Genomic DNA, 17,228 nt, shown 5'->3' with positions numbered 1-17,228 from the left:
GATGGTGCTAATGATGCCTGCCCTCAGGGACTTGTTCCTATCCCAAAATCACTGAGTTCTGGGACCTCTGCCAGATATAGACAGAAATAATCTCATCAACAAGTCCCAGACCAGCCTCAGTGCCTGAGGGAATTACTTCAGTTGGAGAGAGCTTTTTCCCCATACCAGTTGTCCAATTAAATAAACAATGAGAAATTACCTTTAGAAGGCCCTGGCATGTTTTTCTGTTGAAAATTAATAATTTCTATTCTAAACATGCACATGAGATGTTCCGAATCCTCCTATTGCATACTAACAAGACAGCCTTTTTCCTTTTTGCCTTTCTTCCCCCACCTCATCTTCATGAATATATAATGCATGACAGTTTTGTCTGCCTACCCAGGAAACTCCACTGTCATTTGCTTTTAATGAAAATTCCAAATAGTAGGCAGTCACTTAACCTCTCTGGGCCTCAGCTGCTTCGTCTGTGTAATTAAGGGGTTCACTCTAGGAGCTCTGTCAGCTCTAAAATTTCGTGATGGCTTTGTGTTCTCTCTTCGCCTACTTCCCACAAGCTTGGCTGGCTTCATTCTCTGTGGGCATGGGCTTGTGGAGTGCCACATGCTCTCCACAACTGCCAACCTTGCACAGTGCCTAAATGCCGAGGCTGTCGGTGATGGTGAAGGCAGCAATGTGAGTGATGCCTGTTCTGCAAGTTTAAGTTCCATGGAGTTTAGAACACCATAGGCATGTGGCCAAAGGCACCAGTGACATTTACCCCACCACTGACCTGACTCTAGCCTGGGCTCCCATCCCAACCTCAAAACCAGTCAAAGAAGATGTAAATGGGGCTTGGTGGACATTGGTGGGATGCCTCGCACATACCAGAAACAGGTCTTCTCTAGGTCTCCACTGTCTTTCTGATGCCTTTCACTGAGTGCCTAAGGTGGTTTCACATCATAACCATGATTCCTAGTGAGTATAACACTGACATAGGTGCTGTAAAAATTGTAGACATCATTCTCTTCTTCTGGAAGCTGAGTGATGGAGAAAGACTGAGAGGAACAGTCAGAGAGAACAGTTGGATCATCCCAGCAGCACAGCCCTCAACGAGTATATAATGAATAGTATCTACACATCTCTTATGTTCTTCTTATGGTTGGGGGTATCCATACAACAGTGGGGTAGAAACTGTGCTGTTTCATGCCCAAATAGGTCAGGGTAAGGAAGTATGAATTGGAAACCCTCTGAATGATGGAGGGAAAGGTGCTTCCCAAATTCTGTCTTCAGGAACAGATAGATACCACTGCTTCTCAGATGAGCATAGACTAAAAGAACTTAGCCTTCAGAAAACCTGCTAATGAGAGCATTCAAAGCTAAAGACTTTCCCCTTGCCCTCTGACTTCTTCAGTTGTTTAAAAAACCAACACGTCACAAGATAATGAATATAACAGTCTATTTCAAGTTTTAGGACTCTAGCTAACTCACAACCCTATAGGATCTAAGCTTCTTAAACTCTGTAGTTGTTCTATGATGATTAACTCTTGGGAGGGCTCACCACCACCTCATTCCTGGGAGGGAGTCAGTCTCTGTATCTCTTGGCTCCCTGACCACTTCTGTATAGACTGCTAAGAGAGAACACCCCTCCTACACACCTGTTGACATCTACTCCTTACCCTAAATCAAAACTCATTCTCCCTGAGACCTTTGTTGGTTGTCCCAGTCCCTGTGACCTATCCTTGACATTTTACTCTGTCTTTTCAGGGTTAATAATCTTTCATACAGCATATTCCTGGTCACAGTCTCATGCAGTGTCTCATTTAGCAGCAAACTACGAAGTGAGAAAGGCAAGGCTTATTAAGTCCACTTTATAAGTAAGTCAGCAGCAGTTTAAGGAGGTGATTTCTTAGGGCCACTAGCCCATATATGTCAGAGTAGGAGCCTAATCCAGGTTTGAAGATGCCAGATCCCATGTTTTCTTAACTACAGCTTGAAGCCTGTTTAAGAACACCAGCCCACAACTTCAGCATAACATTGTAAAGTGGGTGAATAATTTTGGCATCCCTGATGTCATCTTATTTTAACAACCCTGTGAGGTAAAATTAGGAAGGTTTTTGTTTTTGTTTTTCATATGCCTTTGTCTATTCTTATGTAATATATGTATGTGCATGTGTGTGTGTTAAAGCTATATATCATAGACTACACATATGTATGGAACCATTCCATTTCTCTAACATTGTATGCTCTGTAGTGCCCTTTCCCATAGCTTATTTCATTTGCTACCTTTCACAATTCCAAGAGCTAGTCTTGGAAATAGAGTTGTGAACCCAAATGATGATGCATGTATCTTTGGTTCACCTCCTAAGTAGATAGTGTCAGGCTTACAATAGGAATTTGATAAATATCTGTTGCTTGAATGACTCACCAGATTCATATCTACCTTGCTCAAAGGAGGAAAGCCCTCCTCCTCCTCTATCACTTTTAACATGCAAGGCCTCTCTCTCCATTCTTCCCCCACCCTGCTACAGGGACTCAGCTGTGTCCAACAATAAGACACCCCACAGTAGCTCCATCAGCCACATTGAGTCTGTCCTGCAGCAACTGGATGATGCCCAGGTACAGATGGAGGAGCTATTCCATGAACGGAAAATCAAACTGGACATTTTCCTGCAGCTGCGCATTTTTGAACAGTACACCATTGAGGTAGGTGGAGGGGGAGGATAAAGAGGGGGTGTCAAGGAGAGTGTTTCCTGGCCAAGGGCACTGCCACATCCACAGGGTGGTAACCTAGGGAATTAGAGGGAAATAGGTATTGAGATGAAGTCAAGAAGTTCATGTTCCACTGTGATATATTCCTTCCCATCCTTCTCACCCCACTGCTGAGCAGAGTCTCTCTTTTATTTTTTGTCTGTGGATTACATTACTTCATTAGGAAGTTTTTGTTGCTGATCATTGGACTCTTATTTGGTATTTTGCTTCCTGAAAGACCATGGAGTTAACTTTGGGTCCCTGAAGTAGTCATTGAATTCCATGGCTTCCAGAGTGGGTAGGTGTTCAAGTTAGACAGCCCCTTCAGCTGATGAGCATACACCAGGCATTAGATGAAGTCACACTATAGCCAAGAAGTCAGGAGCAACAGGAAGGAAGACCTTGAGCTTCAGTGTGATCTCTGTGTATTGAGAAAGTAAGTCTGGGTTAAAGCAATTTATTAGTTCCTCTCATAGATTCCTCAGTTCACTTTTGGAAGGTTGCAATAATATGTTGGTATATGGATGTCACATTTTTGGTGCCAGTTAAGGGTCTACCTAATATAGCATCCACTTTTTATTATTTCCTACTTTGAAGCAGTAATTAAAGGTGGACCAGTAGAGTTCTGGGGTATGAAGAATATCATGTGTGTGTGTATGTATTTTCTTCTTTTCAAAACTGTCTAAGGATTAAATTAAATGTATTTCCTTATCTTTCCTCCTGACTGGTATGGTAGGAAAGAAAGCTAATTCTCCACATAGCATTTCTTTTTAACTTTATTTTTTTTATTCTTAACATCTCTCTGTAGTTGGGGCTTTGGGTTTATGGGAAACCATTTTCCCAACTTTGTGGCAACATCCATGAACTGGTTGGGAAGGAAAAATGGTTTATTTTTTAAATGTCAAAAACTTCAGTATCCCAATCCTAATCCCACTTAGGACCAGAGGACTGTCTTGGCAACAGCTGCCCTTTTCTTCAACCTGGACCAAAAATGTTTCTGCTGAGAATCTAAAATGTAAACGAAAAGCAGTGTTAAAGGTATCCATCTTCCTATCCATCACTTTCTTATGAGTTCTTTCTCACGAGCACGTCTCTGCACCCACCTCCCTGGGAACTCTTATAAACTTTACATAAAGATTTCATGATCTCAGAGGTGCTTTGTGGACAGTTTTTGAAACAAACAAACAAAAAAGATAAATTGTAAATCTAGATTTTAATTATTCTTCCAACTGATTCTGTAACTTCAGGCAAATTTATATATACTTTTTGTTTATTTTAAATCTTTACTCAAAAGGTTTTTGGGTGGCAAGTGGTATTAAAACATTTTGAAAGAACAACCAAAATGACAGTGAAAAAATAAAGATATTGGTATATACAGTCAGTGGTATATATAAACTTCATAAAGATTAATAAAGAAAGGAAAGAGCAAGGGTATGAGTCATTATTCCTTAGTAATTGGCAGTGAGACTCACAAAAATTAGGAGCAGTTCCATTGAATTAACACGGTGTGGCCCCAGGCACACCCACAATCTGTGCTCAACCTCTATCTTGCCCACTAGGAGTGAATATATTCTAAGAGGGGGTCAATGAATGATTATGTTAGCAGCTGCTTTGATTTTTTTTGTTGATTTTTTATTTACTCTCCTGTCATTGCAGGTCCACATCAAAAAACAGTTAAGGGGAAGGAAACAATATAAGGGTCAGATGTTTACATTTTATTTCATTAGATGACGGTAATTTGGAGGTCAAGGTTGCTGGTTTTAGTTTCAGAATGGATCAGTTAGCTTCACTTCAACGTGGACTACACCCTTGACATAAACTAAGGACAAAATTGGGTATATTTGTCTGCAGTAATTCTAGTCACATCCAGTTTCCCTCCTGAAAGATAATCCAAAGCATATGCAGAAAATATTCGTTAAAAATATAAGTGTAAATCAAATACTTAAAATTAGATCTTAGTTGAATGTTGCTAGCAAAGAGCTTGGTATTTAAATAGTAGGATTTGCATTCCTCAACCTTTCTGTGTATAAAAATTCTCCTTCTCACCCCAAGTACTGGACAGCAACTTGAACAACTTAGTATGCACTGGAACAAATGTTGGGAAGTAATGTAAGTGCCTGATAAAATGAGGGAAATAAACATAGTGATTAGATTGTATATCTTCTGGTTCTTCTGGTGTAGGCTATGACACCCAGGTTTTGAAGGGGTCTTGTTCCCCATTTAGGAGAAGGCCCAAAGCTGGGGGTAAATGTTGCATCAAAGCTTGGATAGAAATGGAAATCCTGCCAGGCCTATGGGAAAACTCTTCTTCCACTCAGATTGTCAGAAGTTATTTTTGAGAGTGATGAGATTATTTCAAATACCAGCTATGCTTCACTGTGGGGATGAAGAGCAAACTCCTCGAGAAGCTTCAGAGTGTGAAACCGAGGGTGGTTTCTGTAATAAGAGCCACGTCAGTGCTGACATAAGCCAGGACAGCATCTGTGTTTGAAAGACCTACAGTTATGGTTCCATTTCTAAAGGAAGGCATTTGATGAGCATACTCCAAATTCCTAGGGATTACTGGAAACCAGAGCACTCCTGATACCCTGACATCTGAGGACTCCAAGAGTGATACTCAATCATATCACTGGTGCCTGAGATGAATGAGCCAGTTAATTTAAAAATTAGGATAGCACATGAGCTGCTGCACCAACCTCCTTTCACTCAATAACAGTATATATGACTTCCACATTATAACCTGGGATGAGATCATTGGCACCCCCACATAAAGAAAAACTTGTCCTAAATTTGTTAGGCAGATGTTCAAAACCAGGAGTAGTAGGTCTGCATTTCTGACATACCTTCTGGAACTTCTTGGATACCAGAAAGAGTGACCCAGAGTAGAAAATGATATCCCATAAAGATTTTTTCTATAGGTTTAGTCTCCCTCAATGAAAGATGTTTTATATGAACTAGTCATGAGAGAAGAGATAGTTCACCAAATGCTAATATTGTTTATTTTCTGGTGGTAAGAATATCAGTGATTTTTTTCTTAGCTTTGATGCTGTCTTGCATTTCCAGATTGTCTACAATTAGAATGATAAGAAATAAAATAAAAAGTGTTTTAGAAGCAAAAATAACTAGTGGTCTCCAAACCTGTTTTTGATTATGTACCCCAACAGCAAAATATTTTTGAATTTACAACCCCCTATCTATGTATATTTATTAGCTTATAAATTATATAAATGTTCTATCACTAGCTAATAATCTCAAAATTCTTTGCCCTTTGGGTGAAGTTTAGTTTTTTCATTAGGAGTTGTGATTGCAGATTTCAAATAGTCTTCTGATATTCCAATTATTTCTTTACCTGGCTTTTGTGACAGAGCTAATTAGATTGTCATTATTTCCTTACTCCATAATATGACTGACAGAGAGTTCCAAGTTCTCTTCTGCTTTCATGATTAGTATTATCTTCAAGCTGCATTTTCTTTGTAGGAAACTTGTTAAGCCATGTGTCTTTTTGTAAAGGTTAGTTTAGTTTAAACTGGATAATAAATAAATCCATTTAATGGGGAATATGAAAAAAGCAGTAATTTGAAATATGCTGACAGCAGTGAGCAGATGAACCACAGTTAGCCCCTCTGGATCAAGGCCTCTTCCCTCCCTATGGAGTCCTTTCCTGCCATGCACAGCACAAGACCATCTGCCCTGTGGCACCAATCTACTAATGAAAGTCTAGGGAGACTTCATATATTTTTCATTGGTCTGATAAAATATGTATGTAAATAGTATATATGCACAGAAATAGATGTATATATGTATACTAGATACTAGAAAGACTGACCCAGAGTAGAAAATGATATCCCATAAAGATTTTTTCTATAGGTTTAGTCTCCCTCAATGAAAGATGTTTTATATGAACTAGTCATGAGAGAAGAGACAGTTCACCAAATCCTAATATACATATATTTATTTATTTATTTAATTCTTCTCCCTGTTATCAATGGATAATCTTGTACCCCTGAGAGGGACAAACCCATGTTGAAAAGTCCTCAAAATGACACCAAGAAAGATATTCTAAATAAGGGACTTTATGAAAACATGGACCATGTATACAGTCTTTTAAAAAAATTTCTCACTCTGTAATTACAAACTTTGCTCAGTGCACCTAAAGTTTATCTGTGTAATTAACCTGAGTAAGGAATGGAACAGTCAACTCTAAATTATGGGGTTCACATTAGGATGAGTTGGGGCCAGGCAGAGCTTGGGAAGAAATGGCACTCAAGGAGGAGACTACTGCTTAAAGAAGGGAAATTTGATGGTAACTGGTAGTATCTGCTCTTTAGTTGATTGTGTGCAGGGGCCCTTAGCACTTTATACTAGAATGGACTCATTCAGTCAGTCTTTCACCTGTATAGGAATTCAACTCACTGCCAGGCATGGTGGTGTATGCCTGTAATCCAGGGACTTGGTGGGGCTGAGACAGGAGCATCACAAGTGCAAAAGCAAGGTGCTAAGCAACTCAGTGAGACCCTGTATCTAAATAAAATATAAAATAGGACTGGGGATGTGACTCAGTGGCCAAGTGCCCCTGAGTTCAATCCTGGTTCCTCTCTCCCTTTCAACAAGGGAGAATCTCTTTGAGATTTTTACCAGTGCTTCTTAGTGATCACTGTAGCATTTTCTAAATATACCTCAGATACTTTGGAAAGGAGAAGCAGCCTAAATACAATGAGGTAAACCACATCCCTCATGAAATATTTATTTAATAGTTCATTCTAAATATTTTGTGAAACTAATTTCAGAATCATTGGGAGGTTTCCTTCACTCTCTTCCTTTTTAAAAAAATACTCAAGATTATTTGCACAACCTGAGTATTCTGACATTATCTATTTTCAGTAAATTATCAGAGATCCCTGATGGTGACATTTGGATCTCTTTGTAATGAGCAGTGTCTGGAACTGTGGATCTTAAGTAACATAAAGGTCCATTGAGATATGCTTTTCCTTTCTGGGAAGGATGCAGTGGAAGTGAGCAGATGTAAGCTACAGCTTAGAGGAGAGAAGAATGTTCTGTCATTCAAGTAAGGTAAGGTACTACAATGAGTGATCAATATGTGTTGGAGGAACTCTGACAAAGAGGAGATCTTTTGAAAGCAGAATAGAGTTCCACAAGTCTCAAGTTGATAAAAGACAAAGATATATATAAAATTCCTTCTCAGGATCCCCTCCAACCCATATATGTATAGATATATATATATATATAATAAACCTCATTTTTTTACTTATTATTTGTTTTATGTGGTGCTGAGCATTGAACCCATGTCTCACACATGCTAGGCAAGAGCTCTACTACTGAGCTCCAACCCCAGGCCCCCTCTAACCCTTCTAATCAGCAAAGTCATGACTCTTTCAAAGACCTCAGTTTCAATTTAATGATGAGGGAGAAAAGAACATGCAAGTGGCCATTAAAATTGTCCAGTTTTCCAAGTGATCCAACTGCTACAGGAACATTGGAACCCATCAATTATAACATTTTGTAATGTGTCCTTACATTGTTTTGCCAAGATGGAATGAATTTCTTTTCTGCCAAGTCCCTTTTCTTTTCCAGAAAATTCTTGTAATATCTCCAAAGGTGTTAAGCTATTTAAATAAAACTTTTACTCTTCAGACAGATTACATATATTTCTGGAACAGAGGGAAATGCTTATGATACCTTTAAAAATAATCTGTTTTTAAAACTCTACTACCTCATCATTTGATAAATGGCTTAACACAAAAGAATCTAACATTATACTGGACATGTAGAGTAAATGACTGTGGCAGTTCAGTTTATTTCAGTTTCACACTGGTGATTTGTATCAACACAGAGACCCATTATGGGCAAAGAAGCTCTTTCCATTCAGTGAGACAGTCTCTTCATCTGCAATACATATTGCCCTATCAGTCAGAACTTGTAGGCCAGTGGAGAATATTTAGCTTTTACTTTCCTCATCTTAATGAAAATAATGGCATAAAACAGAAAAATAATCATTTTGTAATCATCAATCCAGGCTTTTCAGTAGCATCCCCTTACAATCAAATGCCACAGATCTTTCCTCCTCATTGTTATTTGAAATGGAATTGGACCTTAATATATGCAACATATGAAATGTTGCTCTCGAAACTGTTTCACTAACTTTACTCATTTATAACCATAGGCAAGCTACTTAAACTCTTGAAGTCTCAGTTTCCTTGTCTGAAAAATTAGGATGGCAATAATATCTTCTAGTCCATAGGTTTGTTGTAATTAATTGTTAATGAATTAACATATTTAATGTTTCTGGCAAAGCTCCTAGCATTTAATCAGTACTTAGTACATTGCGATCAGTGTTGTTACTATTATTATTCACAATACATTTTCATTTCATATACATATGCATACACATGAATTTGATAATAGCAAATATACATTATATATAAACAAATATATATGTGTGTGTATATTTATGCATGTGTGTGTGTACCTGCTTCTAGATTTTAAGCAGCTAAACATACCATCTTATGCATCCCATTGTTCATCTCCTAATTCATTGTTGAGTCATATCAAGAGAGTCCTGGGTGTTCATATAGAGCATGTGGTTTCTCTTGCCATGCAGAGAATATGCTCATGCAGGGAGCAGTACACCCTTCTCTGCTGCAGCTTCAATCCCTCTGTTCACATCCCAATTTCAATAGCAGATGTGTATCCCATTTATGACAAATGCTTCTGGGGAACCAGAGAATTTGAGATAGGTAAGATTGCTTACCTTATACTAAGCAGTCTGGTATAATTGATTTAAAAATTTACCAGACTCTTAAACAAAAATACCCCATTGGTGGAAGACAGTGTGTTTTCTTGCAAGGATAAATTATGCCTGGCATTTACGTAAGGGTACAGACACATGGTTGATTTATTGATCTGTTCAAAGAATATATGTTTAAAAGGTATATAGAAAGTGAATAAAACTGGGGATATTTTAAAGAAAGAAAACTGAAGGGTGAAACTGGTACTTCTGTGATATGAGCATTAAAAAGAAGGCTATCCCCAGAAATCAATTCCTGGAGCAGCCTTATTGATGTCACACCGTGGTTAAGAGTATTAGACTTTGTAGTTGATGCTCAGCTCTGCCACCAGCAGCTCTGAGACCATGAGGAAAGCCATCTGACTGCTATGTACTTCCATCTCCTAGAGTTGCTCTGAGGATTAAAATAAAGAAAGTTAGTTGAATGCTTAACCCACTAAGTATCCTATAATAAATGCACAATTCAGAGAAAAATGACTTTTTTCAGTCATTTTGTCATCTTCATCATGATCATCACCAGCATCTAAAAATTATTCAAAAAAATAACTACATGATGAGATTTCCAACTTTGTACGAGATAGTAAAGATCTAAATTGATGAGAACAGACCATAGGAAGTGGGAGAAAAGGGGAAGGTGAGTTCTGGTTCAGACAGGAACCGATTCAAACACTTGGGGAAGATAGGTTAAAGTTTCTTCACCCATAAATATTGGGGAGGACTCAGAAAATGGAAGGAGCCAATGGGAGGGCTCCTTGTGAACAGAGCCCAAGGTGACTACTAAACCAACTCTCATGGATCGATTTTTGGCAGCAGAATACTAGATTTGGTGTGTCTATTCTGGGCTTTTTTTTTTTTTTTTTTTTTTTTTTTTAATGCGAGACTTGTCAGTTCCCACTGCCTGTTACCCTAATTTTTTTAGTTCCTCATCTGATTTCTCTTATTGCTATGTCTCTAGAGCAGACAATTGTTCGACTAGAAATATTGTCAAAGTATATCTTCAAGAAGTCATCAGATCCTAACTTTCCAATTAATTCAGGAGAGTGAGTAAGACACAGGCCACCAAGCCAAGAGGGGAACTGAGAAGGCCAGGAGCTGAGATGGAGCTAATTGAGCAGAAGGTGAAAGCAAAATAGGTCGACTGAAAACTGAGTGCCCTCTGGGAACCTTGTATTCCATCTTTCATTCATTTGGTACAGATCCTAGTTTCTGCCCTGAGGAAAAGCTCTCCAAATGAAGTTAGATCTCCAAATTCATTCCCTGGGATGGGTTTTGCTTTTCACAGTTTTATCTCTGAATGAGCAAACTAACCCATGTCCCATGTTATGAGATAAGCCAGAGGTAAAATCTCTGAGTCTAGGAATGTGGTGAAACCTTCAGGCCAGCCAGTCTGTTTTGAAGGGCCATGAGGACTTGAAAAGACTGGGAGGAGAGACAGAGCATGTCAGGGCTATTGGACAGGGATGGAGACTGGTGGATGCTAAGCTAACTCTCAGGATCAGCAGTAAACTGATCTGAATAGATCTTAACAGAAGAGCATGAGATATGGTTGGTAAGTTAGGGTTGCTCATTAGCAGTAAGGTAAACTGCAGGTTTGAAACCAAATTTTTTCTTTAAAAAGATTTTTTTTTCAAAAAGGTGCAGTGGCACACTCTTATAATCCCAACTACTCATAAGGCTGAGGCAATAGGATCATAAGTTTGAGGCCAGCCTCAGCAACTTAGCAAAATCAAAAGGGCTAGGGTATAGCTCAGTGATTTAAAAAAAAAAAAAAAACAAAACAAAACAAAAACTTGCCTAGCATGTGCTTAGCATGTGTGAGGCCCTAGGTTCAATCCCCAGTACCACAAAAGTAAAAAAAATAAATAAAAAAATAAATAAATAAAACACACACATACACAAAGAATTGGAGAAAACACCTCAATGAAGGAACATTCCCTGAGGGAATAAAATGTTCAGGAAAGAGAAAAGGTTAAACTCCAGAAAATATTAAAAGCACACAAGTCAAACTAACTGAGGGCTCTGGCTATTGGGGGTTGGGGAAATAAGGAAGTAGATTCAGACCCATTGAGAGTGAAGAGCATATAGACCCAGGGAAGCGACCTTAGGAGTCAGGCTATTCTTTTGAAATTCGGCCCCTTGAAATTCTCACTCTTCAGGCTGCATAACAGAGTGGGTCCTTCAATTGAATGTTGTCAGTTGATGAGAGTGGAGGAGGTTAAGGAAACAAGAGGAAAGAATATAGAAACACCAGATATAGAATGCTGGGCAAATTTCACATTCAGCTTTGATCATATTCCTAAGATACCAGACCTGAGTCTCACTCTCCCGACTGAAATACTTCAGCCTTTCTCTGTTTCCCTCACCAGGACCCTTGACACTTTCCACTTTATGAATTCCTGGCCTTGGGACGCCTCTGGGATCTTCCTGCTTCAAAAAGGACCCTTCATAGAGTCAGTTACATGGAAATTTGAAAGAAGAGGCAGGCTCTTCCTTTCATGCTTCTTGTCTTAGTTTTATTCTGATATCCTATGGTTAAGAGGCAAGGAATGGACTAGAAATCATGATTTGAGCAATTTTATTTATTTCTTTTGGTTATTTATTTCTGGATATCATCCGTTATGATTGAGGGATAGAATCCTGTACAATGGAACACAGGAACCAGAATTGGACATGTAGATTTTTTTTTAACTAATTGTGTAGCCTTGAGCCATTCCCCCAGGTTTCTCTAGTCCCAAGTTTCTGTTTCTGAAAAAGACTCACTACTTAGTTTCTAAGGACCTCTCCAATTATGAGATATTTTTATAGCAACAGTTGTGGGATGGTAAACATAATCTTTGCAGTCAGTAGAAGAACTAAGCTACTTCAAAAGCTTTGCCCTTGCTAGCAAGGCAAACTGGTGACAGTCACTACATCTGTCTGAGTGAGGGTCAGGTTCTTCTTCTGTAAGATAGACCTGTAAGTCTCCATGCTGCCTCATCTTATTGTTTCATTGTGGCAAATGGAATAATATGCAAAAACTTTATAAACCATATTTCAGAACATAAGTGTTTTCTGCTATTCCCTTTGCTGTTGCTATAGACATTGAAAAACACAGAGAACACTTGAAGGCATGTGTACATGGTTGCATGGCAGTGTTGTTTAGATGTAGTCTAATGATCAAAGAGATGTAAAGCACAGGGTTGGGTTAGTTAGTAAGCCTTAGGGTTTGTGAGCTTTAGCTTAGCAGCCTTTCATGGATCCAGCAAGCCTATACTGATCTTGGTGGTTCCTCACAGGTGACAGCAGAGCTGGATGCCTGGAATGAGGACTTGCTCCGGCAGATGAATGACTTCAACACGGAGGATCTGACCCTAGCAGAGCAGCGTCTGCAGCGCCACACAGAAAGGAAGCTAGCCATGAATAATATGACCTTTGAAGTCATCCAGCAGGGCCAGGATCTGCACCAATACATCATGGAAGTCCAGGCTTCTGGTAGGCAACCTCTCATTCTTCTGGTAGGATAGACATAAAAAACAAGGACACCACTTGCCTCCAAGGACCACTCCCCCACTCGCATTCATTTATTTCTACCAAGAATAGAAACTTTACCCCCATTTTAAAGAAAATAAAAGCAAAGCCATGAGACCTAAAATAGCTTGTCCAGGGCTGCCCAGTTAGGCTCTGGGAAAGATGGGAATAGAGCCAGGGTCTCCTGGTACTGCAAAGAGAATGGGTGAACTAATGGTAGAAATTAGCTTAGTCTTTTGTTTTTGGTTTGTTAAAATATTTTTTAGTTGTAGATAAGCATAATACCTTTATTTTATTTACTTATTTTTTTATATGGTGATAAGGATCAAACCCAGTGCCTCACACATGCTAGGCAAGCATACTACACTGAGCTATGACCCCAGCCCTGTATTTTGTTTTTTAATGGTGACTTGGAAAAGCAAACCAAAAGTAGTCAGACATCTGTGGAATTGTTCTAGCTCCCCATCCCATCTTCAACACACCCTCTCCTCTTGTCCTCTACTCTCAGGCAGTCTTCTCTCATGTTTCCCAGAGTCCTCAATTTTTTATCACTGGTCTATGGGTGAGTATAAGCAATGCTGATAAAATTTTATTGCAAGATCATATAATTTTATTACTTCTCAGAAAATATGGCCAAGTTACCTGGATCTTTCTTCTTTTCTTGCTCAAGATTTATTCAAAATGTATCTGCCAAGTGCCTGATCCCTTAATGTACTCCTGCCACTCTCCAAGATGGCCTTTTAGGACTGAGGAGAGCCATAGTGATCCCAAAGAATAGCTGATCCAGGAGAAAAGATGCCACTTATCTGGTCACATTCTGGTAGAAAGTGGGAACCCAGGTTGTCTTCTGCCCACCCCACGTGTTAGTTAGCTTTTCATTGCTATGACCCAAGTACCTGACAAGAACAACTTAGAGGAGGGAAAATTTATTTTGACTCATGGTTTCAGAGGATTCAGCCCATGGTTGGCCAGTTCCATTGCCATGGGCAGGACATCATGGCAGAAGTGCATGACAGGAAAACTGTTCCGCTTATGAAAGCCAGGAAGCCTGGGAGTGGGGCAGGGAGAAGATAAACCGTTGTACAGAATCCCCCCAATGACCTGCTCCTTCCAACTAGATCCTACCTCCCAGTAGTCTATTTAGTTCCATAATCAAATGGATTAATCCAGCTGATAATGCAGAGCACTATAACTCAATCATTGCCTAAAAACCCCACCTTATGGGACTTTGGGGGAAATTCTAGATCCAAAATATAACGTTCCAGGTAGATCATATGTACTTTAAAATTTGAGAAGCAGTGTTCTAGCATGTGAACTCTGCATTTTCAAGGCCTTATTAGGGGAGTGTGGTAGCGGGTAGAGAGTGATCCCTTCTGTGTGATTGAGACTCACATCTGGACTCAGGGTTTAGCCCACAGCAGCCCTTGTGATGCTACTGTACTTAAGACTGGGGACCATGAGAAATGAAGACAATACTTGGGAGAGAGGCTAGGCAGAGACAGTAACTATGCAAGGATGCTCACCTTCACCACTCCAAGTGAGCATGTCTGCCAGGTGCAGACATGACCTTAGGCAGGCCAACCTCTGTCCCAGGATCCAAGTATCCATGGTAACAGAAAGATAGCAGGGAGCTGGCAGTCTTTGAGGACTGCCTGTGTCTGGAGGTTGGCTGTGCTTGGCGTCCATCTTAGCCATGAGGACTGAGTGGGTGAAAATACCCCCAGGCAGATGGACTGCCCACCCCCACAGTATCCTGTTCTAGAAATGAGTTTTGTTAAAAAAGGTTTGGTTGGCCTCTTCAGCACTATCCACTGAGACTGGCTGTTCCTCTATTCCTACCTCAGCTAGCTGTTCAGTCTGGCAGAACCCATGAGCCTTCAAATGGAATGAATCCAGGCATTTCAGGGAAGCTTATTTCCTGTCCATGATCTGGTCGTGCAGAAAAGTCATCTATCTCATTTCTGGACTTGCAGCAGGGGAAGTAAGAATCATGCCAGAGCTGGGGGTGGAAGTGGGTGAGGGGTGCACCCAGGGTGGGTCTTATTCCCCACTCATGGCTAAGGAACGCAAGACTTAAGAAATATAGGACTGGTTGGTCTAGTGAACTTTATTTGTACTAAAGGTAAAATAATTGTCATTCTAAAAAAAGGACATTCAGAAAAATTAAGACTTACTGGGTTCTAGCCCTTTCTGCTAAATTAATTAAGGGCATATGCTTTGAATTTTTTAGTAGCAAAATTCTTGGCACAAGTCAACATTAGCCTGAGGAATAATTTCTTAATTTGTCATGTTCTTTCCTCACTACAGCATTATCTGTTTGCATCTCAAGTTCAGAGGCGGGAAATTTGACCTGGAAGAAAATATGCTGCCTCAATTCAATGTCCCATTCCACCTCTAACAAGCAGTCTGATTTTGGAAGACCCTTCTCTCTCTTTAGACCTTAGTTTCTTCTGTATCTAGAGCCACATGTGGGCCTTGATTCCTAAAGTCTCTTCCAGTTCTCACTTCCCATGATGCAGTCCAACTACTTTCATTGATTATGCCATGGGTCTTCTTGCCAATTAAATCTGGCTATATAACTGCTACACTTGACCTCTGAAATGACAAATGCTGCTTGGCATGACTCCAGAGGCTGTGAGGCAGGAGGATCTCAAGTTCAAGGCCAGCCTCAACAATTTAGTGAGGCTCTAAGTAACTTAGTGAGACCCTGTCTCAAAATAAAAAATAATAAAATAGATTGGGGATAAAACTCAGTGGCAGAGTGCCCCCAGGGTTCAATCTTCAGGACCAAAAAAGATGAAGGAGGAGAAAAGAAAAGAAAGAAAGATCAAGAGCTGTGTATCTTATGGATATAATTTTGCATTTAATCAAATTATCACGTACTCTCTTTATACACCACTTTTAAGTGAAAAATCTTTGGAGCCAGTTGCAATAATGCCTAGAATTTACTGTGCCTAAGCACTCAGGCCCAGTATTTGAAAACAGTGTAAATAAATTCCAAAGATAATTACATCTTGTGGGGATTTTGAGAGCACAAACACAAGAGGAAATCCTGAGTTGATATCCACTCCTCTTGCTACCTGGGTGTCCTTGAGCATGTTACCCAATCCCCCATGATGCCTCCCCTTCCTCTAGGAAATAGTGGTCAAAGAAATACCTACCACATGGGGACACTGCAGGATGCAGTGGGATCATCCACTAGCGTGGAAAGGGTTCAGAAAAGCTTGACAGCTGTCCTGTTTTATGCTTGTATTCTAGCACACACGTCATTCTCTTGGGGTTTGTGTTCCAGCAGATTCTCCTACAGCGTGAAGGCAGTCTTTTTACACTCCCAGCCTCTAGCAGAATGGTTATGTCTTACAGTCAGTTCTCAATAATAATGTTTGCTGAATTAATCAAAAAGAAACACAGTGTGGGTGGAACAGACGTAGATTAAAATAATGAACCAAAATAATTTTATTTGTATTGTAAAAGGAAAGAAAAGGAAGAGCCTGTGGTTTTCAAAATCGAAGCTACTCAAGGGTTAACAGGACTGTCGACCTGCTGGAGCTGGGAGGAAGAGAAGAGAACCTTGATGTAAAACAGTGGTTCACAGCCTGGCTGCACATTTAGAATCACCTGGGAACTTCTTAAAAATACCAATGACTGGGCCTCATCTCTCAGGGAGTCTTACTTAATTGGCCTGGAGTGGGCCCAGGTTTTAATTTTTTTTAAACTTCCCAGGTGATTCTCTGGTTAAGAGTAGAGAAAACTGATCTAAAAACCTGATTAAAGGACTTTAAGTTCTGACCTGAGTATTGTATAGAGGGGTGATAGAGAAAGAGAAATGGGAGGAGAGGAGAAAAGAGGAGGAAAAAAGATATTCTCTGTTTGAGGCTGACACAGATATTTAAGAACATGAACAGTTGAAAACATGCTGTAGGTGTGGAAAGCACAGCCAGAAATCCCTGAATCTGACCCTCTGCTGCAGCTGCCTCTCTCCTTCAGGAAAGTGAAATGGTCCCCCAACCTTGCAGCCAAGGAAAACAGAGCCATGTTTATTGTTATTTACCATCAGTGCAGAGGGTTCCCTAGTTAAGTGTAACACAGGGGCATCTCTGGTCCCTGCATGCTGGCCACTATGCTGTCTTCACAGTTATAGCTGCATGTTGGAATCAGCCGGGGTCCTTAAGAATCAGTGATGACTGAG

At 39.9% G+C, this 17,228-nt stretch overlaps 1 protein-coding gene across 9 annotated transcripts in view; it reads left to right on the top strand.

The window, feature by feature from the left end:
• The window catches only part of Kalrn (kalirin RhoGEF kinase), a 636,539-nt gene that overhangs the window by 337,067 nt on the left and 282,244 nt on the right, over window positions 1-17,228 (top strand). For all 9 annotated transcript variants that reach the window (XM_047563083.1, XM_047563086.1, XM_047563085.1 and 6 more), the window contains exons 13-14: window positions 2,508-2,682; window positions 12,808-13,003. In XM_047563083.1, coding sequence (XP_047419039.1) covers window positions 2,508-2,682; window positions 12,808-13,003 — 371 coding nt within the window. The remainder of the gene's footprint in view (window positions 1-2,507; window positions 2,683-12,807; window positions 13,004-17,228) is intronic.

Source organism: Sciurus carolinensis, chromosome 9 (assembly GCF_902686445.1).
Source record: "Sciurus carolinensis chromosome 9, mSciCar1.2, whole genome shotgun sequence".
In the NCBI taxonomy this organism is placed as follows: domain Eukaryota; kingdom Metazoa; phylum Chordata; class Mammalia; order Rodentia; family Sciuridae; genus Sciurus; species Sciurus carolinensis.
Note: the sequence above shows the minus strand (reverse complement) of the source record. Positions and strands in the feature narration are given on the sequence as shown.